This window comes from Centroberyx affinis, unplaced genomic scaffold (assembly GCF_046629955.1).
Source record: "Centroberyx affinis isolate AG114_WGS23_722 - 3 ecotype Tasmania unplaced genomic scaffold, CSIRO-AGI_Caff_v1 ptg000355l_1, whole genome shotgun sequence".
Lineage (NCBI taxonomy): Eukaryota > Metazoa > Chordata > Actinopteri > Beryciformes > Berycidae > Centroberyx > Centroberyx affinis.
The window spans coordinates 12,997-39,513 of NW_027279026.1; the positions used below are offsets into that span (position 1 = coordinate 12,997).

General features: G+C 42.1%; 1 protein-coding gene across 1 annotated transcript in view; it reads left to right on the top strand.

Moving 5' to 3' along the window:
* The window catches only part of LOC139641206 (uncharacterized), a gene marked incomplete at its 5' end in the record, with an annotated part of 50,787 nt that overhangs the window by 10,353 nt on the left and 13,917 nt on the right, over positions 1–26,517 (top strand). The window contains 12 exons of the mRNA XM_071515493.1: positions 104–277; positions 3,936–4,109; positions 4,296–4,342; positions 4,679–5,226; positions 5,381–5,400; positions 9,583–9,753; positions 11,098–11,217; positions 15,220–15,298; positions 15,478–15,706; positions 16,250–18,053; positions 18,156–18,329; positions 23,301–23,474. Of these exons, the coding sequence (XP_071371594.1) occupies positions 104–277; positions 3,936–4,109; positions 4,296–4,342; positions 4,679–5,226; positions 5,381–5,400; positions 9,583–9,753; positions 11,098–11,217; positions 15,220–15,298; positions 15,478–15,706; positions 16,250–18,053; positions 18,156–18,329; positions 23,301–23,474 (3,714 nt within the window). The remainder of the gene's footprint in view (positions 1–103; positions 278–3,935; positions 4,110–4,295; positions 4,343–4,678; positions 5,227–5,380; positions 5,401–9,582; positions 9,754–11,097; positions 11,218–15,219; positions 15,299–15,477; positions 15,707–16,249; positions 18,054–18,155; positions 18,330–23,300; positions 23,475–26,517) is intronic.

Sequence of the window (26,517 nt, forward strand, 5' to 3'; positions counted from 1 at the left end):
AATTGATGCTGAAAGCTGATTGGCTGATGGTGGCCATGTTTTTTGGAGTATAACTACAAAGAAATACATTTAAAGTTGTTGTTCATCACTAATTCTTCCTCAGGCTGAGTGGCTGTCAGCTGTCAGAGAGAAGCTGTGAAGCTCTGGCCTCAGTTCTCAGCTCCCAGTCCTCCAGTCTGAGACAGCTGGACCTGAGTAACAACGACCTGCAGGATTCAGGAGTGAAGCTGCTCTCTGCTGGACTGGGAAGTCCACACTGTAGACTGGAAACTCTCAGGTCAGGATTACTGTTACTGTTCAACAGACGGCAGTTTAAATTCTGCTTTACATGCACATTTCAGTCAGAGACACTTGTGTCAAAGGAGTTTAGACCATTTATTGCAAATGGTTATACAGTTGGTCGAGTTGAAAGAAAGCAGCACACCAATATAATAATAAAAAAGAATATAACAAAAAAGACATTACCTCATTTTCACCAATTTAGTCCTTAATCAGAGCAAGATGTAATACCGAAACACGCTAGCAGTCATGGCCAAAAAATAAATTGGTGAAAATGAGGTGACGTCTTTTTTTGTTATATTCTTTTTTATTATTATATTGGTGAGCTGCTTTCTTTCAACTCAAACTCTTATCATTGAAGTCCAGCATCCCCCTACAAAGCAGCCTTTTGGAAGAAGAGCACCTGTTTCTATTTTGTATTTGGTTATACAGTTGTATTTGGCAGAAAGGCTCTGCTCTTGAGGATGCTTCCCAATGAATCCAAGCAGCATGCATGAGATTACACAACATCCTATGTACAGACAATAACAGGAGGAGGATGGGGAGGTGGAGGGAGTTTTACAGCAACCAGGTCTCTAGCAGCAGTGGCATCAATGAACAGCAGAGTGAGAGTGTGAGCTGACAGATTCAACCTCCTCATTGACTTGTTTGAATGTGATTAGTGATTGAGAGTCAGCTGGTACTGATCAGCTAGAGAGTTGTTTGGATGAAACAGCTGATAGCTGATCAGCTGGGCACAGCACGACTACAGTGTTGTAATGATAGTATGTTCTGCTTGAACTAACGATATTCCATCAAAGGAATAGTTCATCCAAAAATTAAAATTCAGTCATTATTACTACTCGCCCCCATGCGAGCTGAAACTTGGGTGAAGTTTGTTAGTCCATACAGCACCCTGAGCTCCACAGCAGAACGGTGTACAAGCCTTTTCTGAAACAACTGTAGTTGCTGGGGACCTGACTTGAAAATAACAGATAATAACCATAAAATGGCTCCATGCAGCTCATCCAGCATAATGCAAGTCTCGGGAAGCCAAACGATCCCAAAGTGACTTGAAAAGACCCACATTTACACCGTTAGCAGAAATCGCCACTGCAGACTTAAAGACAATGAATGAATGAATTATGGCCATTTCAATGTATGATGTTGCTATAGCGCCACTGAGGAAAGCAACTTAAACAGCAAACCACTACACAGGACAGAGGACAGGTGATTACAGTAAACTTAAAGGGGTGGTGTGTGTGTGTGTGTGTTTGTGTTTGGGGGGGGTGTACAATGTTGGAAAGAAGAATGCCCCTTTATGTCTTGACTGTTACCAAACTATGTTTTTGAGAAAAAGGGCCTCAAAGTTTTCAGTCTATTTTGAGACATTTATTCAAATATATAAGAGATATCATTCAAACATAACATAACATACTAACATTGAATTTCAAGTCTTGAGTGCCCATACACACACATAAATGTACACACATGCACACACACACACACACTCAAGCTGACATGCACAGCGTGTGCAAGCGCGCACACACACACACATTTTGAACTTCACACAGTTAAGCCTCACTTGTGTATGGAGATGCACTTGAGCAAACTTATGTGCACACGTTATGTAGGCTATACATGCACACTCCACATGCACGTGCACATCCATGTGCACATGGATGTGAGGAAGAGTCACCGGTGTCACTCTCAACAGGTCGCACATTCACGGCACCAGAGTTAGAAAGTAGACTACAGCCTGAAATTAAGTCAGTCCACTGAGCCTCAGTCACGGCAAGATGGAGTTTAATATTTGAGATATTTCTGCTGGGAATTAATTTCTATGTTGTTTAATAGTAATAATTTCAGTCTGTAATAGTCTATCACTGATTTCAATTGAATTTTTCTCGATTTGGTTTCTCTCTCTCTCAGGTTGTGATGCCTGATAACTATGTTTTCCGTGGAATAAACATCTTTGATTGGACAATAAAGTGAACAATGACACACCTGTTGCTATGCAGATGTTCATTCAGGATTTGAAGGGATGCTTGTAGTAGCGTGACTCACCACAAACTTAAAAACTAAACATTGTCAATGTCAAATGAAGACAGATTCAGCAGCTGCATGGCTGATTTCTTGCCTCAAGGTTTTCAGAAACACATTTCAGTGAACTATTTTCATAATATAAGAGAAAGATTGCAAACGAGCCGCCATGTTTTTCCAGTTTGAAATCTGGGGTCAGAAACACACCATGACAGTGCAAACAGTGCAATATCACGTATACCACCATGACTGTGTAGGTCTTAACGCCACTTCTCGTGCAACTTTCAACAATGGGTAGTCAGTCAGTCAGTCAGTCAGTCAGTCAGTCAGTCAATCAGTCAGCCAGCTACTTTCTCTTCTAGGCCGGTCCCAGAGGCCCGGCAAAAACAGAATCATGTTACTATGCCATTTCCCCAGAGTCAACATAACATAACATACTAACATTGAATTTCAAGTCTTGAGTGCCCATACACACACATAAATGTACACACATGCACACACACACACACACTCAAGCTGACATGCACAGCGTGTGCAAGCGCGCACACATTTTGAATTTCACACAGTTAAGCCTCACTTGTGTATGGAGATGCACTTGAGCAAACTTATGTGCACACGTTATGTAGGTTATACATGCACACTCCACATGCACGTGCACATCCATGTGCACATGGATGACTGACCTGTTGAGAGTGACACCGGTGACTCTTCCTCACATCCATGTGCACATGGATGTGAGGAAGAGTCACCGGTGTCACTCTCAACAGGTCAGTCAGTCTTGACGCCACTTCTCGTGCAACTTTCAACAATGGGTAGTCAGTCAGTCAGTCAGTCAGTCAGTCAGTCAGTCAGTCAGTCAGTCAGCCAGCTACTTTCTCTTCTAGGCCAGTCCCAGAGGCCCGGCAAAAACAGAATCATGTTACTATGCCATTTCCCCAGAGTCACCAACTATAAAACACGTCCCCTTGTACAAGCCAGTCAGATTTTGCTCCAGTTTCTATGTAGACACTGAACTGTCTGAAATCGACCAATCAGCGCTAAGAGGAGGGCGGGCCTTCCACAACGGCCAGCCAATCAGAGCAGTAGCTCATGAGCATAAGAAGCTTCTAATGTAAAACAACCTATTTTCTTGTAGGTGAGAAACAAACACTGGGAAGTGAATAGCTAAAGCTATAACTAAACGATTTTTACTGAAAAAAACTTAACAGATGTATTTTATAGACACTGGGTAATTATATAAAATTGCTGAAACAGGAAAAGATAAACCTGTTAAAGGAGGGGTCACAACTATTTGAAGACAAGTTTAACTGTTGGAGAGTGTGTTTGCTGTGTGTGCTTGTGTGTGTGTGTGTGTGTATGTGTTGTCAATCAACAGTCATGATGGCAAAGGCCAAAGTTGAAAATATACAGAATTTTCCTTTAAGATAGGAACTCTGCTGTGGTCGTTATAGTTATCGAGATGATTTTATTTCAAAATCGAGGACAATTTAACTGAGATGATTATCAATATTATTTTTTAATGGAACACACAATGCCACACTATGTCACTGTTTGCTGCTTGTGTATGTGTGTGTGTGTGTGTGTGTGTGTGTGTGTGTGTGTGTGTGTGTGTGTGTGTGTGTGTGTGCGTGCAGGCTGTCAGGCTGTCTGCTCACAGAGGAAGGCTGTGCTTTTCTGGCCTCAGCTCTGAGCTCCAACCCCTCCCATCTGAGAGAGCTGGACCTGAGCTACAATCATCCAGGAGCCTCAGGAGTGAAGCTGCTCTCTGCTGGACTGGAGGATCCACACTGGAGACTGGACACTCTCATGTATGGAAAGGCAACGTCTGCTAGAAGGCTGAGAGTCACACACATTTTCTCTGTTACACTGACAAGCTTAGGAATACTGTTTCATGTTTAATGGTGGATATGAGTGGAAATCATTCATAGGGAAGGTTTTTAAATGTTTCCATCATCAAAGAGAATCTGCTGGTCTGACTTTGTTTATTCCTCCAGTGTGGACCATGGTGGAGTGCAGAGGTTGATACCAGGTCTGAGAAAGTGTAAGTGTATATTTAGTTTGATTCATGAAAACAATGCAGCAAACACTCAACTATTGAGATGGAAAGCCCTTCTACACCACAGTATGTGACATCCATTCATAACATCATGTTTTATAATAATAAAGTAATTGTCATACTGTCAATAAATCAACAGATAACCAGAACAGGTGTATTAGATGAGAAACTGTTGATGTCAAACTCCCTGCATTTCTTGTATGTGGCTGATCTGAACAAAAATGTCCACGTGTGGACAATAAAGACATTCTATTCTATTCTATTCTATTCTATTCTATTCTATTCTAAACTGCTGCTGTATTGTGTCTTGTTCTCCATCAGATGCCTGTGAACTCACACTGGACCCAAACAGAAACCTCCTCCTGTCTGAAGACAACAGAAAGGTGATGGCAGTGATAGGGGAGCAGCCATATCCTGATCACCCAGAGAGATTTGACTTCTGGAAACAGCTGCTGTGTAGAAATGGTCTGACTGGTCGCTGTTACTGGGAGATCGAGAGGAAAGGAGACGTTTATATAGGAGTGACTTACAGAGGAATCAGCAGCAGAGGAGAGGGTGATGACTGCAGGCTTGGAGGGAATGAAAAGTCCTGGAGTCTGTTCTGCTCTGGTAACAGATACTCTGTCTGTCACAATAACAGATCAACAGACATACCTCCCCTCTCCTCCTCTGACTCTAACAGAGTAGCAGTGTATCTGGACTGGCCTGCTGGCTCTCTGTCCTTCTACAGAGTTTCCTCTGACACACTGATCCACATCCACACCTTCCACTCCACATTCACTGAACCACTCTACCCTGGGTTTGGGTTTAGGTTCTGGTCTGGGTCTGGTTCCACAGTGTCTCTGTGTCAGATAGTGGAGAGAGAAAAACTCACACTGCTGACCAAAGACAGCTGCTGAAACGACAGTTCACTCTGGACAGGATCACACACACACACACAGTGACAGTGTTGACATGCTCAGAGTTTCCAGCAGCTCTTCTCTGTGTTCAGGTCATATTGTGTTCAGGTCATATTGTGTTCAGGTCGTGGATCTGTTCAGGAGGTTTTAGTGGAGTGAGGTCGCCCTCTTGTGGACTGTACTGCTACAGCATGTGTGCAGGTCGGCTGCTTTACTGTAGTTTTATATTGTTGCTCTGCTCTCTGTCTCTGCTGGGAAAGCAAAGCAGTGGCATATTGAACATTTTCTGTTTCTGTCTATACAGGAGTAGCATGGTAAATACATGTGGTAGGTATATAGGTAGTGTGTGGTGAACATAGACTACACTAAGTGAGAATGAGATATATTATTTGGCATAAACACTGAACCTTTATTGACAGGGCAGTAGAGATTGACAGGACAGACAGGGCAGAGAGAGGGGATGACATGCAGCAGAGGCACGGCCGGATTCAAACCCGTGCCACCTGTTGAGCAACCGGGGCTCCAGCCCTGTCTGTGCTTCATTTTTGCCCTAATGGCACTCCAGAGGGGCACTGGAGCTTCTCCAATACCCATCTGGTGTGACATTAGGGCAAAATGACTGAAAAATGAAAATGAATTCTGTTTTTTTCTACTGTGGGACACCCTAGTAACATGAATCCCTCACTTTTTTCATCCAAAGGGACATTTTAATGGGACGCTTCATTTTTACCCTAAGGTCACAAGGAAAGGTGTTTTTTCTACCATAGGCCCCAAACAGCTGGTTGATGCACTGACTCGCTGTTCACCTGTTGGTCTGTCAGCCAGGCAGCACCAGACTGTGTGTTTGTATGTGTGTATTTGTGAGTGTTTGCACGGATGTGTGTACATGTGTTGTCTGTTTACATGTGTGTTCACAGTAAGTGTAGGTTGATGATGTCGTACCATTAAATAAAAATAAAAAGATAAAAGTATCTTAATAACCTCTTTCATTTAGCAGACCTCTAGGCCTCTGTCATTCTATTCAATACATTTTGGTGTTAGGTCAGACTTTAATGCTCCATGGATCGCTTTGTCGGTCGGTCGGTAGCTCTGTTCACCTCTTTAGGTCACGTGAGTGAAAGTGAAAGACCCGTGTTCGATTCCCAGCAGGTAGCCTACGCTTCCCCAAAATTCAGTGTTACAGGGCTGTTAGACTCTTAGTCTTGTGAAACAAATATTAGCCTACTTCAAAACTGAAGTCTAAATATGGTGCAGTAGTGACTTTATGGTTTAGGCTACACTGTGGTCTAGTTTTTCTACCAAAAGCAACATTAAGCTAAGTTGTTGTTTACCTTCAAACAACTGGAACTAAAAAAGGTGGAGAAAGTATAGTGACAAGACTTTAAAAGAATCAAAATATGATTTAAAAAAAAATTATTATTAAATAAATAAAAGGAACATGAAGTTGTACAGTACGGTCTTTACTAGAGCAGGTGGTATTTTTTGCGCTGCAGTGCTTTTATGAATCGCTTTCCCCCTGTTAAAATGATCAAAAGGGGCGGGAGTAAAGAAAACCTTACCGCTTATGACGACCCGGTATGTCACGTTTCTGAATGAGAAAACAGCCTCTGGTGACGGAGTCTGCTCTAACTTCACGCTAAAGCTGCCAGTCACTTTTCTCACTTTGCCCCGAGCCCCTTTGTCCCTGTGGGAGCGGGAGGTGAACTGCACAATTAGGGGAGACTGGGTCATTTTGTCACACTTTTTACTCATTGGTGTATTTCTCAGCAGTGCCTTCCTACTGGGATACAAGATATATTTTTCTAGCTAGATTAAGGTCTCCTCGAAAAAATGGCATTTTTATATTTTCAATATTTTACTGGAAGCAAAAGTTATTACCGATGAAATAGCACTTGACAAGTTGTGACAACTTACCCCACGCCAGGGCATGTTGTCACACATGACACATGACACATGACACATGAGTATGTATTGAAACCAACATACTTCATCTCAGAAATCCACACCCACCACACACCAGGTAAAATAACCCGTCCCTGGGATCCTGGGATGCACAGACAAACATAAACTCTGATACAATTTCTAACAGTATGATGCATTAATGTACATGTAATATATACACATTGATATTTTTGGATGTAAAATAACTTCTTAGTCACTTAAAAAAAACAGTAATAGTATAGTAATGTACCCTCTGTAGCTGTATGTTACACAAGCAAAGGTTTGTGGGTTAAAGTACCAAAATAATATATCTATTCAGAAAAGAATGAATGTATAGCCATTTCTAACCAAAAAAAACCCAATAGTTATGACAACATGTCCTGAAATCAGCGTGACAACATGCCCCAACCAGGCATTCCTGACAAAGTTCCCTTCCCTGAGCACAGAGCTGGACTAAACCATTCAAATGGATTCTCAGGTTCTAGAATGTGAACATTGATGCAAATTGGACATGGGACTTAAATACGGAGGTTATTCATAAGAAAGGCTTACAGAGTTGCACTTCATGCAGAAGTTGAGGCAATACAAGGTGAACAAAGACATAATGGTTCTGTTCTCTCGTTGTGTCTTAACTTTCCTTTCCTCCTTGTCGGTAAGCGGTAAAAATAAGTTCCATAGGATAGTCAATATGTCCAGTAGGATCACTGGGGCACAGCTTGGATGTATGACATCAATCTATGAGAATCCACTGATGAAGAAAGGAGACATTATTGGACATGTGTCACATCCTTTGTTTAGTGCTTATGAGCCATTGGCATCAGGCCCAAGATACAGGATGTTAGCAGGTCATTCATCCACCAGTAGAGCTTTGCTGAACAAAGACTGAGTCCCTGAATGTGTGAATACTGTACCGTCTTGTCTACTGTGTTATGTTGATTGTGTGGTGAATACTGTACCTATTTACTGTCTTATGTATATTGTGGGTTATTTCATCTTTTCTGTTATTTATCTGACTGGTATGTCATATTCAATACAAGAGAGTTTCTCATAAACAAATCTCAACAAAAAGTACACATACACACACACACGCACACAGTTGTGCACATGTGACTTCAGCCTAATCAGAAGACATTTGCAGGAAATGGAGCAGGGAGGAGCAACACTGACCAGGTGATCCAGGTACATGAGAAGAAGAGGGAACATTGAAAGGGGAAGTGTGAAGAAAGTTAGTTCCGACTTCATTTGGGACACACAGCAGAGCAGGAGGAGGAAACAGGAAGACTGAGGCAGGGTGAGTGTTATTACAACATCATTATTATTTTACTGTAAAAGTCTCTGGGCCCTATCTTACACGCGGCGCAAAGCGCAGCGCAAGTGTCGTTGCTAGTTTCCGACCGACGCAGTTGTCATTTTCAGTGCCCACGTTGTTTAAATAGCAAATGTACCTGCGCCCATCTGTGCGCCCATGGGCCTGTTGGTCTTAAAATGAGGTGTGGTCAGACGCATTGTAAAGTCAGTGGCGCAGTATTTTCCTGCTATTTAAAGGGCGCATTATTCAGACGATGCGCCTACATCTGTTGTGTTATACAGACTCAAAAACTAATAATAATATGATGCCCATTGTTATTGCCACACAATGACCCACAGCATCAATCAGTTCTCTCTCTCTGTCTCTCTCTCTCTGTCTGTCTCTCTCTCTCAAACACACACACACACACACACACACACACACACACACACACACAACATTACCATGCAAAATAGAAAAATAGGATCATCTACTAATTTGCACTTTACTTCGTTCCTGACATGCGTTTTGTTGCCAATTTGACAAATGCTTTCACCATTACGCAATGCCAAATGCGCAACGTGCATGCCCCGTTAACCATCATCACACATTGCCAATTGCTAAACACGCAACCTACAACCAAGAAAAATAACACGGTAAATATGTAAAAAGCACAGCCCAGCAAAAAGTCATGAAAATAAACTGCAAAGGCATCTTACCTTCACCCGACGCACAACATAGACCTATCCACGCACACACACATCGCCCTTGATTGGTCAATAGCCTACATACATATTGTATTTTATGTGCCCTAGCACTGTTATTTCAGAAACGACAGACAGTTACCAACAGTTGGCGCAGATATATAGAGCCCTATGAGTCAGTTGTCACCCTGTGGACTGTAGAGCGAATAAGAGTCAGAATGAACTGAACAGTTTATCACTGATTCATCTGTGGATACAAAGTCCTGATTGGCTGTTTAATACACACTGTTTTTAATTAGACATGTTTAAAGAAAACAAGGCCATACTAACTGGATATCTCTCTCTGTCTCTCTCTCTCTCTCTCTCTGTGTGTGTGTCTCTGTCTCTCTCCAGTGTTACCGATTTACCTCTCAGACTGACTGATGTCCAGAAGATGAGTGTTTGTGTGGAGGAAGAGGAGGGCAGAGCAGAGTCTCCAGTACCCAGCTGTCTGTCTATGAAGAGTGACCGGTCTAAAGGCAATCCTCCAAAGTTCAGTAATGAACCTGGACCCTCAGACACAAAGTAAGAGGACTGGTTATACTGTAATGAGAAAATGTTATTTGATAACCTACACTATTGTACTGAAAACTACGGAGCCCAGGAGCGGCCATAGGCAGAGAAGTTTTATGGAGATCAAGATATAGAACAATGTGCGCATGAGATACATTTCATTCCCTGGAGTTGGTGAATACCTGCCCTCGGTTTGGCTAAATTCATGCGCACAAAATAATTATGTTCCCACAATTAAAACGCCACATCAATTATCCCAACAAGCCGAGCCGTTGAGTTCAACCACCTCTGAAAACATGTTGCCTTTTCTTTTGATTCACTGTCAACACAGCCAGGGCAACTCCACATTTTAAATTAAATGATGTGCTCTGACTCTTTAGAAGCTTGTGACTTGCACACGTTTTAGATATCCAGAGCACCATTTCACTATTTCAACGGCACGTTTTGGCAACTTGTGCGCATGTTTTACATGTCGAGCGCACGAACGAGGCTCATATTAACCAAATCCAATAATTGGATCTTAGCCCAATTAAGGCAACACTAAGACTGAAAGTGTCATGTTAAGGCCTTCATCTGATTCTCTTAATCAGACTCAGTTCATAATTAGAGTAAGCAGAACCTGGTTAACAGCTAGATTTCTGCTCAGTCTTTCCATGTATTGAGGCATGTAAACACCTTAGATTTCTTTTGGCTTTTTCAAACTGAACAGGTCAAAGGTCACCAGACGCAGTAACCTGGATGTTGTATTTACAAAGCAAACAACTTGGAGCAGTGCAGTGGAGTGAAGAGCGATAGGCAGATTATTCACTGAATCATGTAAACCGAGTCATTAGAGGAATCACAATACTTAATAATATAATATAAGCTGATTACTCCCAGTAATGGAAGTATTGGTGTGCATGTAAACGTACTCACTGATACAATGGAACAGTGGTACATTTTATTAGGCTGCCACATATACTGTATACTCATCAGAACCTGCTGAAGCTGAAGACATCCTTAAGGACCAAGATGTCCTGAGAGTTCAAACCTGTCTTTTTCTTTTGAGTCGCTTGAGTCACTGTTAGCGGTCTTGATGAAAGACTGACTGACTCTGCAGAGTCCGTACAGAGTGCTGGACCCGACACCATCAGCCAGAACCTTGGGGACAGAGGTGATCAGTACAAACGAAAGTCTGGCACAGAGCAGATTGTGAAAGTGCAGATTAGGATATGAACATAACCAGCTGTTCTCTTTAGCAAAAACTCCAGATGGAGGAACCAGATGGACAGAAAAAGTGACAATATGCAACGTCACATGCATTGTTGTCTGTCTTTACTAGAACTAATGATATGTATAAAACATTTCTGTTTCCAGAGCTCAGTACCACAGGCAGAGAGCAGAGTCTTCAGTACCCAGCTGTCTGTCTATGAAGAGTGACTGGTCTAAACACAGATCTCCAGACTTCAGTAATGAACCTGGACCCTCAGACACAAAGTAAGAGGACTGGTTATACTGTAAGCCTACCTGATAAAACTTGATTCATAATGATGAAGGAAAAATGTTCTGTTCTGTCATTTAGAATTGTTTCCCTTCACTGTTGCATTACACACTATGAGAGGATTGTATTCATGAAGCAAAGCTTGTAGTGAGGATATGAAGGAAAGACACTGGAAAGAGAAAAATAACTGCTCACTGCTCTGCAATACAGCTGTTCAACCAAAATGGATCTTCATCTGGATTATGTTAGCCAGAAGCTATCAATATGTTTTTTCAGCTAAATACTTTACAACTTGCATGTTGGAATTTACACTCACAAAGAAAATATTCACACACCTGTGATCTAAATATAAATTCACAATGAAGATTCAGAATGAATATAATAGAAGCTGTAAACTTTATTAACAATATTTTCTCACATTTTTGTCTTGGATGTATTTTTCTAGTGCAACTTTGCAGAAGAAATGATTTGTAGATACTAAAATACAACAAAGTAAACTTCCACTATGGTTCGGAGCACAGAAAACCAGCTATAGTTGTGATTGCACCCTTAGTCCCGCCCTCCTCCTCCACAGTTGGTCAAGTTCCCTCATCCTGCTAGCCTCACCTTGATAGCCACAACCAGCTCACTGCTGGCCACACACATAAGATACGCCCACAGGAAATGGTTTACACACCAAAACGTCCCAGCATCGTTGAAAAGCCAATTTCAGGCAAACAGGAGATTTAGACATGTAAATATAGACAGTGATTGATCATGTAGATGTAATGTAGTGGTGTAGTGGTGGTAGGTATTCATGGTGTCTGATATCAATATAATTTAGAGTTAGCTTCAATGAGAATTAAGAACAGGGCAACAGATAACAGACAGCATCAACAGGTCTCATCTGAAGGAGTGAGTTCTCGGCATGTTTGAATTTAAACCCACACAATGAGCACAGGAGGTGACTTTATGTAAAATAATATATTTATTACTAAACTAAAGCACACTCAATAATCAGGTAAATACAAGTGAATATAGTATAGTGTATACAAGAGGTATACCTATGAATTGTGATGAATCAATGGCAATAGGAATAGATGATCATGTGAATATGCAATACTGATAATTAAACCAACATTTCAGCAGACACAATCATGGAAGATGAGCAGTGGAAGACATGAGTCAGCAACAACAGCAATAAAGGGGCGACAGTATAACTATCTGGAAAACTGACTTAAATGAATCCCTGAATAACTGAATGGTTACTATCACTATAGGGAGCCATAATAAAGTGTGTGATATGTGTGTGAAGTGTGAATGTAATGGAATAGCTATGTGTGATGTATGATATGATGCCCAGCGGACAATGATCAGTACATACGACACCAGCGGAGGTCCAGAGGGAGATGAAGCACGCTGAGGCCGGGAGGCTGTGAGGAGTCTCGGCTCGATGAGGTGCTGGAGGATGAAGATCCGACGTCTGTTCAGTTGATCTCAGCAGGCAGCAGGGTGAAGCATGCAGGCTGGAGCAGGCAGGCTGCTGGACAGGGCTGTGGGTCTCTCAAGGCTAACGCCGACCCACTCTGGAGGTTCTGATGATTCTTCAGAGTTAAACTCAGCAGGATAGCTGATAGAGGTTGTAGCAGGCAGGACACACACACACACACGTGCTGGTGTGTGTGTGTGTGTGTATTTGTCAGGCAGACAGGCAGCAAGCCTGTTTCGGATGAAACAGGCTTTCTACTTGGCTTGTGATGATGATGCAGTTGAGTCTGTCTTTGGAGACAAACTTTAGAGCAAAGTTGTTGTCAGACTCCGTTAGCACACGTGTCGCGACCACGTAAAGTGCATGAAATCCCCATTGGAAATGTGTGTGTTTGGTTTTGTTGTGATCAGTTGAGGGGTGTGTGCGTGGGCTGGCATGTCTAGTGTTACGGCTCATTACATATGCATGAAACTCTAATTTTGGTTCCCAGATTGACCGTCGTAACATTAACATTATTAATCTCAGCACAAATTCCTGAACACTTTAATATCAAACATGGCTATGTTGAAGCTGAAGTAAAGATAAAGAAATTGAATAATGCAAATAACTATTATATAAAACAGCACAGTTACACATACAATTTGACATACATTAGAGTCCACCACAATGTGATACCCAAGGTTTCATGAGTCTGTATCAAAGATTTCTCCTGATTTGGGACACGTTCCAATGTGTCTCATCTCAGACTCTCTGTCTCCTTGGGGATGAACAAGGACAGGGCTGAGTGTTGGAGTTTTATGGTTATTTACCAGGTCTGTTCCTTGATACCAGCTCTTAGGGGTGGAAATGAGGTCATTTACGTTGAGGTCAGTGTCCTTTCCTTTCGATCTCACAGTCTTCCCCCATCATACTGATCTGTTATCAGGGAGGAGGCTCACACAAAATGCACAGGGCCTTTCCAGATGTGAGATGACAATGATGGTGTGGGTGCAGTTACTACAATCAGGATCCAGCAGGACAGACCAGACTCTCCTGTACCCAGCTGTGTGTCCATGAGGAGTGACCGGTCTATGCGTATCCCTATTCTGCTCAAACGTGGACACCACTCTATTGATAAAAGTTAAAAAATTGGTCTGGCCCTTCATACTGTTTGCATCCCTGATGTATTGTATTGTATGTCAATATAACACACAGTGAGTTTGCTGGCACAGCTTTGCAGCATCCCTCGCCAAAACAACTGGATGGAAACCAATTTGTTACAGTTCCATAAAGGTAAAAAATGACCATAAACCATGACTCCAAACTGACTCTGAAGCGAAACGATTGCACTGTGGGTCCAAAAGTTCAATATTTACCTCATTATGTCCTAGATTATCACTTGTTCTGCACTGCAACAACCGTCTCAACAGTAGCAAGCAGATGCCTTCAAATGCTGCTGGGAATATTGTAATTATGGGTAGAGCACGTTTGAGCTACCCAATAAAGTCATACAAATAAAACAAAGTTGAATTTTACATGATACCCAAGATGCCAAGATGTGACATTCACACCCTGTTTAACTTTTAGCCAATAAACTTTGCAGCACAAAGTTGCTTTGTACTAACCTGACGTGCCAGATGGTTTGTTACACAGAACCATCTGGGAAGTCGTCATCGGAAACTGTTTGGAAAAGGGCAGGCACTTTCAAAAAATACTTGGCAGGTGATTGGCTGAACCATCTGTCTATCACCGTCTATCACGGGCTAACTTAAACCAATCAGATCAACGAACCATATAAACAAACTCTTGGCGAAGCCAGTCGGGAGTTCAGAAATAACTGATGTGATAGCAGCATCCACGCTACCCTCTTTAGGAGCATCCATTGTTGTGAACAAACAGTCCCTTCTCGCTGTCGTCACACCTAAACCACGCCCCTAGCTGCCCTCATAGGACGCTGATTAGTCCGCACCACTGTGGTTCGGCCACAAACGCATAACTTGAAGCCTGGCAAGATGGATTCTCGCGTGATCGTGATCTCGCGAATCCAGCTGCCTCGCAAGGTAAGCTTTGTACCACCATAAAGCAACTTTTGTTTCAGAGACATTTTGTTATTTCTGTCTAAAAAGTACTTGAATACATGACGAGTTGTATTTATGACTGTAAAAGTCAGAAGTACAAGCTGACGAGCAGCACCTGAAGGCAGCAGAAATCTCTGTAGAGCGACCAGAGCTCTGAGAGAGGGAAAAGGGAGATAATGAGGTAAATATTGGACTTTTGGACCCACAGTGCAATTTTTTGGCTTCACAACACTTGCATTCTGCTGCTTGAAGTAATTTTATATCATTTTTTAGTTTTCTGGAACTCTAAAGAAACAGTTGTTTTGGAGAAGGCTGATATGAAGCTGTGCCAGCTAGCTCACTGTGTGTTATACTGACATACAAACTCCACCAGTTTTTCAACTGACATGAGGGGGAGAAGATATTGATAACATTTTTATTTGTGGGTGAACTATTTCTTTAAGTGTGTGTGTGTGTGTGTGTGTGTGTCCCAGACTCCACCAGAAGAGGTCAGAGGTTCCCAGTGGTCAGTCTGCCCAGGAGCATCAAACAGACCTGGACTCCATATTTATGGTGTGTAAATGCACAACAACACCTTTCACTTCACCAACAAGTGAAATGTACAAAACAAACATTCAGTCTCCATGCAGCACTCCTTAGACCAGTGGACTTTCAGTCTATGCAAGATGGATCTGATGTTGTGTTCCATGATTTTAATAAGAAAGTTTAATTCATATGTTATTCTGTTCCAGCTGCTTGAGGAGAACATTGTGACCTTTGTGAAGAACGAGCTGAAAAGATTCCAGAGGGTTCTGAGTCCAGATTACCCAGAATGCTTAGAGAGACAGAGGGCGGTTGAGGAGGTGGTCGATGGTGAGGAGGAAGAGCAGAGGAGGAGCAGCAGAGAGGCAGTTCTGAAGATCACACTGCAGTTCCTGAGGAGAATGAAGCAGGAGGATCTGGCTGACTCTCTGCAGAGCAGTAAGAGGCTTTTAACAGGTTTAACATGATAGAAAAACATTTGTCAAACCTATTGTCACAGCAAACCAAACCCTGGGCAAATTGTGCATGACATAGACCACAGCGTTTGTCTAAGGGCTTCCAGGGCCAGGTTGCTCGTGAATACATGATTACCCAAAGATGCTCAGGAGGTAGGCGCAGTTCCAGCACATGAAACCCGGCCAGCACGCTCCTCCGCTCTCTGAATCCGGTTCGCCTCGGCGCTCTGTTGACAGTTCATTTAGTTAACACATGAGACACAGACCAAACTAAACTTAAAACTTTTGGGAGAGGCCAAACACTTCTTGTCTGTGACCTTTTCTCGTCACTCGCAAAACACAGGAGAATTCCCTTGCAATCACCACAGCAGTTGCCTTTCACATTGAGCAGCACACATAGTCAGGACCTATGAATAGATGCCATGGAGTACAGATATATATATATACATTTACCAGGAAATGTTCACATTTCTCATGTTTAGCGAAACATTCACTCATTAACGTAATTTGTTCTTTATTCATTCAGAAACTCTTGCTGCCATCTGCCAGCGTAAACACAAATCCAATCTGAAGGAGAAGTCTCAGTGTGTGTTTGAAGGGATTGCTAACGCAGGAAACCCAACACTTCTGAATCAGATCTACACAGAGCTTTACATCACAGAGGGAGGGAGTGGAGAGGTCAATGATGAACATGAGGTCAGACAGATTGAAACTGCATCCAGGAAACCAGCGAGACCAGAAACACCAATCAAATGTGAAGACATCTTTAAACCCTTACCTGGAAGAGATCAACCAACCAGAACATTGATGACAAAGGGAGTGGCTGGCATTGGGAAAACAGTCTTAACACAGAAGTTCACTCTGGACTGGGCTGAAGACAAAGCCAACCAGCATATATGGTTCACATTTCCATTCACTTTCCGAGAGCTGAATCCGCTGAAAGGGAAAAAGTACAGCTTGGTGAAACTTCTTCATCACTTCTTTATTGAGACCAAAGAAGCAGGAATCTGCAAGTTTGACAAGTTCCAGGTTGTGTTCATCTTTGATGGTCTGGATGAGTGTCGACTTCCTCTAGACTTCAAGAACAACGAGATCCTGACTGATGTTACAGAGTCAACCTCAGTGGATGTGCTGCTGACAAACCTCATCAAGGGGAAACTGCTTCCCTCTGCTCGCCTCTGGATAACCACACGACCTGCAGCAGCCAATCAGATCCCTCCTGAGTGTGTTGACGTGGTGACAGAGGTGAGAGGCTTCACTGACCCACAGAAGGAGGAGTACTTCAGGAAGAGATTCACAGATGAGGAGCAGGCCAGCAGAATCATCTCCCACATCAAGACTTCACGAAGCCTCCACATCATGTGCCACATCCCAGTCTTCTGCTGGATCACTGCTACAGTTCTGGAGCATTTGTTGAGAACCAGTGAGAGAGGAGAGATGCCCAAGACCCTGACTGAGATGTACATCCACTTCCTGGTGGTTCAGTCCAAAAAGGGGAATGTCAAGTATCATGGGAGAGCTGAGACAGATCCACTGTGGACTACAGAGAGCAGGAAGATGATTAAATCTCTGGGAAAACTGGCATTTGACCAGCTGAAGAGAGGCAACCTGATCTTCTATGAAGCAGACCTGAAAGAGTGTGGCATTGATATCAGAGCAGCCTCAGTGTACTCAGGAGTGTTCACACAGATCTTTAAAGAGGAGTGTGGGCTGTACCAGGATAAGGTGTTCTGCTTTGTCCATCTGAGTATTCAGGAGTTTCTGGCTGCTATTTATGTCTCTCTGTCATTCATCAACACTGGTGTCAATCTACTGTCAGAACCACAATTAACATCCTTGTGGTCTAAACTATTCAGAGACAAATCTAAACTAAAACACCTCTACCAGAGTGCTGTGGACAAGGCCTTACAGAGTCCAAATGGACACCTGGACTTGTTCCTCCGCTTCCTACTGGGCCTTTCACTGGAGACCAATCAGACTCTCCTACGAGGCCTGCTGACACAGACAGGAAGTAGCTCACAGACCAATCAGGAAACAGTCCAGTACGTCCAGAAGAAGATCAGGGAGAATCCCTCTCCAGAGAGAAGCATCAATCTGTTCCACTGTCTGAATGAGCTGAATGACCGTTCTCTAGTGGAGCAGATCCAACAGTACCTGAGATCAGGAAGACTCTCCACAGAAAGACTCTCCCCTGCTCAGTGGTCGGCTCTGGTCTTCATGTTACTGTCATCAGAAAAAGAGCTGGATGTGTTTGACCTGAAGAAATACTCTGCTTCAGAGGAGGGTCTTCTGAGGCTGCTGCCAGTGGTCAAAGCCTCAAATAAAGCTGTGTAAGTGCATAGATAACTGAATAGATTCAATATATGACTTTTATACAACAGAGAAAAAATAAATACTTTTAAAGTTGTTATTCATCACTAATTCTTCCTCAGGCTGAGTGGCTGTCAGCTGTCAGAGAGAAGCTGTGAGGCTCTGGCCTCAGTTCTCAGCTCCCAGTCCTCTAGTCTGAAAGAGCTGGACCTGAGTCACAACGACCTGCAGGATTCAGGAGTGAAGCTGCTCTCTGCTGGACTGGGGAGTCCACACTGTAGACTGGAAACTCTCAGGTCAGGATCACTGTTACTTTTCAACCGACGGCCATTTAAATTCTGCTTTACATTCAGTCAGAGACACTTGCGTCAAAGGAGTTTAAACCATTTATTGCAAATGGTTATACAATTGTTTGAGTTGAAAGAAAGCAGCACACCAATATAATAATAACAAAAAATATAACAAAAAAGACGTCACCTCATTTTCACCAATTTAGTTTTTTGCCATGACTGCTAACACATTTCGATATTACACCTTAATCATAACAACCTATTAAACCTAAATACTGTTTTAAAAATATTACTTTGTCAGCACCCATATTAATGTTTGATGTCTACTTTAGTCTCTGTTTTGAATGTATTCTGCACAGTGAAATCGTTTATAGTTAAAAATGGCACATTTTATGGCATTTTTCATTATTATAATGACATCAAACATTAATATGGTTGCTCACTTATTGAATTTGACAATTAATACAAAGTAATTGGTTTAAAACAGTATTTCTACCTATTTAAAAATGTCACGCTTTTATTTTGAAGGCTAAACGGTCAAACCGGAAGTGTTGTTTCTGCTAATTCGAGCTAGTCTTACCTATCGAGGCCGGGGTGCATTTTGAAATAACAGCTAGAGTGGTGATTTCAGCTAAATAATGGTGTAAATGTCGGTCTTTTCAAGTCACTTTGAGATCGTTTGGCTTCAGGAGACTTGCATTATGCTGGACAGGCTGCATGGAGCCATTTTATGGTTATTTTCCGTTATTTTTTTAACAGTCAAGTCAGGTCCCCAGCAACTTCAGTTGTTTTGGAGAAGGCTTCTATGCCGTTCCGCTGTGGATCCTAGGATGTGGCAATTCTTAGTATTTATGGTGATTTTGGTACTTGGAGGTGTGAAGTAATGACAGTAAAACAAGGCTAGGTACACCTAGTGCAAGCTGGGCCTCCTCTTGGCTTTCACACCCTAGTATAATATGTGTTCTGCCCCTGACCTGCTCTATCATTTTCAGTCACATTGACCCCTGGAGACATTTTGAGTTTAATACAATGTTGGAAAGAGGAATGCCCCTTTATGTCTTGACTGTTACCAAACTATGTTTTTGAGAAAAAGGGCCTCAAAGTTTGCAGTCTATTTTGAGACAATTATTCATATATATTATTATTATTATTATTATTAATAATAATAATAATAATAATAATAACGATAACCTTTATTTGTATAGCACCTTTCATACACAACATGCAGCTCAAAGTGCTTTACATCGATAGAAGGCAGATAAAAGACAGATAAAAAGATAAAATTCATATAAAAGAACAAGCAAAATGCATTGCATTAAAATAATCAAATCAAGTAAAATAGAAAGATAAAAGAACACACCAAATACTCCCAGTTTTAGATGCACATTGTGAGTGAATCCATATGTTTTTCTTTAATTTTCTTTTCCCCTGTCCTTCCTGATTCTACTCTTGATCTGATATTTACGTCAGATCTCACTGCCTAATGCAGATGAGAATCATAGATTCTCCTCTTGGTCAAAAACCTCACCATCCACAGATGGATGAGAATCCTACAGGGTAAAGCTCTGTCCCCCCCACATATAGTGTTCACTCGTGCAAGAAAGCTCGGACAAGACCAATGAAAATTTGTACTTGCCCATGTCAGCTCTGTTGGGATCCTGAACAGAAACAGTTCAAATGAAGGCTATTTAAAAGCTAAGCTGAAAAGAATTTTTTTTAGCAGTCGTTTGAAAATGCTTACAGAGCCCACCTCTCTAATATTCTTTGGCAGGGTGTTCCACAGTTTAGGAGCATAGTTAAAAAAGCCTGTGTAAAGTTGGCCGAATGGCTGAGGCACAAATGAGATGGTTCCGTTTAGGTGTTTTATTTACAGGCAGTGCAGTCCCATGCAGCTTATTTACAGTGCAGACAAAAAATTGGCCAATTGAACAAAAAGGAAAAATACAACTTGCAAAAAAATAGGTCAAACGACGAAAAATATACAAGGCAAAAATAGATATACTTATAAACCAAACTGCACTATAAGGCAATGCCCCTTTAGATAAGGGCCCTCCGCAGTTGTCAATGTTCTGGCCTGCCTCAGCAATGTCTGCTATGCTCTCCCAAGGAGCTCCAGCCTCCACCCTTATATATCAGCTGGCTCCTACTAAGAGACATCAATTAGTAAATGGTAATCAATTATCTCCTAGCAATATTCACCTGGTCATATTACCCCCACAATATTATATTCAACAATAATACAGGTCATTAGACATTTCCCAAAACAACTGATCAACTCCAAAAGTATTAAAATAACACTTCAAAAACCCCACAATCAAACACCCCTGCCACTTTACCACACTTGGTCCGATCCCCCGGAAACCCCCCTCTAGAAAAGGAAGTGGAACGCTCCGTCTCGGGTTTTCCGGGTCTAAAACATGGATGTATTAAACTAATGCCGCTTTTCCACTGCATAGTACCGGCTCAACTCGCCTCGCCTCGACTCGACTCTACTCGCTTTTGGAAGTACCACTTTGGTTTTCCACTGCCGATAGTACCCCCTCAATGTGCCCCACCCCCCAAACTGGTCGTCATAGCGACGCTGCGACGCTGCATGAAACGCGACACACAGCTACTATGGAGGATATCGAAGCGATAGTGTTCTTGATTCTCGGTATGTGGCTGTTAGTCACAGCAAGGAGACAGATTTTATTTCAGAAGAGGCTGAAGGCAGCGAGACAGCAGACTGCTCTCTGGCTGCTCAAGGCGGTGCTACGAAAAAAAGTACCAGGTACTACGTAATGTGGTACCTGGTACCTGGTACTTGGCCAGTGGAAAACCAAAAAAGGCGAGTAGAGTCGAGTCGAGCTGGTACCATGCAGTGGAAAAGCGCCATAAAAGAGAGGTCTTTAGGTCTAAAAGAGAGGATCGTCCCGTGCAGCACAGCAAACAGGTGACAAACAATTCATTTGTGAAAATTACATAAATAAATATACATTTAATTGCAAAGACTATACATCTCTTGTCTTTTTCATTTTACATTGCAATGTTTTATGTAAATGAGTAAAACTACAACTGGGTCGCTATGTATTAACGCTACCGATACTGATATCGGCGGCCTCCGACATCACAAACAGAGAGAGGGAGAGCGAGAGAGAGAGAGAGAGCGCAAACGCAACGATATCATGACAACACAGACACCTCTATCCCGGCAAGATGTAATGAGAAGTGGCTATGCAGCGTTGTGTGGGTGTTTGCACCTTACTTTCTAGAGGGCACGGGATATCTCCGTGACAGCCTGCATCCCCAATCTTCTTTTCAGTGGGGTTTTGTACTTCTAACAAACCAGCAGTAGAAGACCTGAGGGCTCTTGATGGAATGTAGAACAGCAGGGATTCTGTAATGTAGGCCGGTCCTAAACCATTAAGAGCTTTGTATACAAGTAAAAGAACTTTAAAATCAATTCTAAAGGACACTGGGAGCCAGTGAAATGTAGCTAAAACCGGAGTGATCTGCTCTCACTTCCTTGTTTTTGTCTAGCTGCAGAGTTTTGGATCAGCTGAAGCCTCTCAATAGACTTTTTAGGGAGGCTGGTATAAAATTAGATTATTTGATATTATTAGATAGATTATTAGATTAGATATTAGAGATATCATTCAAACGTAACATAACATACTAACATAAAATTTCCAGTTTTGAGTGCCCATACACACACAGACATGTACACACACACACACACACGCTCAAGCTGACATGCACAGCGCGCGTGCACACACACACACACACACACACATTTTGAACTTCAACCACAGTTAAGCCTCACTTGTGTATGGAGATGCACTTGAGCAAATTTATGTGCACATGTTATGTAGGCTATGCATGCACACTCCACGTGCACGTGCACATCCACGTGCACACGGATGTGAGGAAGAGTCACCGGTGTCACTCTCAACAGGTCGCTCATTCACCGGCACCGGAGTTAGAAAGTAGACTATCGCCTGAAATGAAGTCAGTCCACTGAGCCTCAGTCGCGGCGAGATGGAGTTTAATATTCGAGATATATCTGCTGGGAATTCATTTCTATGTTGTTTAATAATAATAATTTCAGTCTGTAGTCTATCACTGATTTCAATTCAACTTCTCTCGATTCAGTTTCTCTCTCTCTCGCTCTCAGGTTGCGATGCCTGACAACTATTTTTCCGTGGAAGAAACATTATGTTTGGCTGGACAATAAAGTGAACGATGACACACCTGTCAAGTCAGTCAGTCAGTCAGTCAGTTAGCTACTTTCTCTTCTAGGCCGGTCCCAGAGGCCCGGCAAAAACAGAATCATGTTACTATGCCATTTCCCCCGAGTCACCAACTATAAAACACACCCCCTGTACAAGCCAGTCAGATTTTGCTCCAGTTTCTATGTAGACGCTGGACTGTCTGAAATCGACCAATCAGCGCTAAGAGGAGGGCGGGCCTTCCACAACGGCCAGCCAATCAGAGCAGTAGCTCATTAGCATAAGAAGCTGCTTATGTAAAACAACCTATTTTCTTGTAGGTGGGAAACAAACACTGGGAAGTGAATAGCTAAAACTATAACTAAACGATTTTTACTGAAAAAAACTTAACAGATGTATTTTATAGACACCAGGTAATTATATAAAATTGCTGAAACAGCAAAAGATACACCTGTTAAAGGAGGGGTCACAACTATTTGAAGACAAGTTTAACTGTTGGAGAGTGTGTTTGCTGTGTGTGTGTGTGTGTGTGTGTGTGTGTGTGTGTGTGTTGTCAATCAACAGTCATGATGGCAAACGCCCAGGTTGAAAATAACCAGAATTATCCTTTAAGATAGGAACTCTGCTGTGGTCGTTATTGAAAGTTATTGAGATGATGTTATTTCAAAATCAAGGAAAATTTAACTGAGATGATTATCAATAATATTTTTTACTAAAGCAAACTATGCCACACTATGTCACTGTTTGCTGCTTGTGTGTGTGTGTGCAGGCTGTCAGGCTGTCTGCTCACAGTGGAAGGCTGTGCTTCTCTGGCCTCAGCTCTGAGCTCCAACCCCTCCCATCTGAGAGAGCTGGACCTGAGCTACAATCACCCAGGAGCCTCAGGAGTGAAGCTGCTCTCTGCTGGACCGGAGGATCCACACTGGAGACTGGACACTCTCAGGTATGGAGAAGCAACATCTGCTAGAAGGCTGAGAGTCACACACATTTTCTCTGTCACACTGACAAGCTGAGGAATACTGTTTCATGTTTAATGGTGGATATGAGTGGAAATCATTCATAGGGAAAGTTTTTAAATGTTTCCATCATCAAAGATAATCTGCTGGTCTGACTTTGTTTATTCCTCCAGTGTGGACCATGGTGGAGTGCAGAGGTTGAAACCAGGTCTGAGAAAGTGTAAGTGTGTATTTAGTTTGATTCATGAAAACAAAGCAGCAAACACTCAACTATTGAGATGGAAAGCCCATCTACACCACAGTATGTGACATCCATTCATAACATCATGTGTTATAATAAGAAAGTAATTGTCATACTGTCAATAAATCAACAAATAACCAGAACAGGTGTATTAGATGAGAAACTGTTTATGTCAAACTCCCTGTATGTCTTGTATGTGGCTGATCCAAACAAAATTGTCCATGTGTGGACAATAAAGGCATTCTATTCTATTCTATTCTATTCTATTCTATTCTATTCTATTCTAACCTGCTGCTAATATTGTGTCTTGTTCTCCATCAGATGCCTGTGAACTCACACTGGACCCAAACACAACACACAGAAAGCTCCTCCTGTCTGAAGACAACAGAAAGGTGACAGAGATGAGAGAGGAGCAGCCATATCCTGATCACCCAGAGAGATTTGACTGCTGGAGACAGCTGCTGTGTAGAAATGGTCTGACTGGTCGCTGTTACTGGGAGGTCGAGAGGAAAGGAAAGGTTCTTATAGGAGTGACTTACAGAGGAATCAGCAGGAGAGGAGGGGGTGTTGACTGCAGCCTTGGAGGGAATGACAAGTCCTGGAGTCTGTTCTGCTTTGGTAACAGTTACTCTGTCTGTCACAATAACAGATCAACAGTCATACCTTCCCCCTCCTCCTTTGACTCTAACAGAGTAGCAGTGTATCTGGACTGGCCTGCTGGCTCTCTGTCCTTCTACACAGTTTCCTCTGACACACTGATCCACATCCACACCTTCCACTCCACATTCACTGAACCACTCTACCCTGGGTTCTGGTCTGGGTCTGGTTCCTCAGTGTCTCTGTGTCAGATAGAGGATGGAGAGAGAAAAAATCACACTGCTGACCAAAGACAGCTGCTGAAATGATAGTTCACTCTGGACAGGTTCAGACACACACACACACACACACACACACACACCTTAATGTGAGCATAATGTTTGTATTAAATGTGATTAGAATTGCCCTGAAATAAACCGACATCTTGTTCTGTTGTTTTATAAGTTGTCAAAATCAAGGAAAATGTCAAATTGTCTCAAGTGTGACATCATTTTTTTTGGCCCAAATAAGGTATTCTGGCCCTGCCCCCTTTCAGTCTTAGGTGAGAATGACTAGAGCTGTAAAATGATGATGATGACTTTACATACAGGCATTAAAATTGATTTTTTCTGTTTTCCATGCCTCTTCTATTCTGCATTTCTTTATTAGTTGAGGTGAATCTGATGTTTTGAAACTGCAATGAAAAAAAATAAATCTGCAGCCAGACTTCGCTTAGCATTCAGCATTTCATGGCTTTGTGAGGAGAACACAACATCCACACCACGGTGGTCAGCAAAATATTTTTAAAACTGTGTTAAAATATGTAATAACTTCATCATATGTTATTTCTACTGACATTATTTCACCCATTTTAAGACCAGAACAATTTGTAAATGGGGTCCAAAAATCCATTTCATTTTATTCTTCAGTGGGAAAAAAAATTGGATATAGATAAGAAAGCAGCATCATGAGAAACATGAAAGTCACAGACAAACAACATACAAAAATATAAGAATGCAAAATAGCCAACAATCACAATCAAGTCACATTAAAGAAAGAGCAGAGTCAGATTTTATGTCACAGTGCTCCAACAGCCAACATCCAGCATTTCATATGGAACTTTCAGTTCTATTTTAGGTTTTATAAATGATTACCGATTTTCAAAAGAATTTCATTGTACATCCTGTCTTACATCTTATTCTGCTCAATTTAACCCATTTTGGAAGCTATACTCCCAAAACACAGACCGATTTTACCTGAGAAAACAAAGCAGCAGAAACTGAGACAAAACATTTTAGACTGTAAAAAACTCTCTTTAGACCGGCGGAGCGATAACAGTGACAGTGTTGACATGCTCAGAGTTTCCAGCAGCTCTTCTCTGTGTTCAGGTCATATTGTGTTCAGGTCGTGGATCTGTTCAGGAGGTTTTAGTGGAGTGAGGTCGCCCTCTTGTGGACTGTACTGCTACAGCATGTGTGCAGGTCAGCTGCTTTACTGTAGTTTTATATTGTTGCTCTGCTCTCTGTCTCTGCTGGGAAAGTAAAGCAGCGGCATATTGAACATTTTCTGTTTCTGTCTATAGTAGCACGGTCAATGTGGTAGGTATATAGTGTGGTGAATCATATTGTGCCGTTGTACTATTATAGACTCTAGAGGGCAGTTTCAGATCAGCAGCTCCCCCTGCTGGACTGACAAGGAAAGGACTGGTATAAAACACGATGCACAGTATTCTGGATGCTAGCTCACATCCTGTTAGAGCGGAAGAGCCAATAAACTGTTTAGATGTATTTTCATATCAATATCGGCCCAGCTAGATAATATTCCCACTGTAACGAACCAAAGACTTTGAGTCCATTACGTTTCAAAGCAAATATCCTGTGAATTTATTTATATTTTATATTTTGGTTTGATTAATTTATTTAAGAACTAGTGCAGTGCCCGTTCACCCCGCTGCTGCACAGAGCGCTGTTCGCTTGTTTATTCAAAGTTTATTAATATTGAATATGTCGCGTGTCCAAATTACACCAAATCTGATACTGCACTTCCTTGGGTCCCCAGCAATACACCCGCCAAGTGTGAAGTCGATCGGACGAACAGTTCTCGAGATATGCGACGGACAAACACACACACACACACACACACACACACATAGACAGACAGAGATTCTTGCTTTATATTATGATGATGTTGCTGCCTGTCCTACAGTCCTGTAG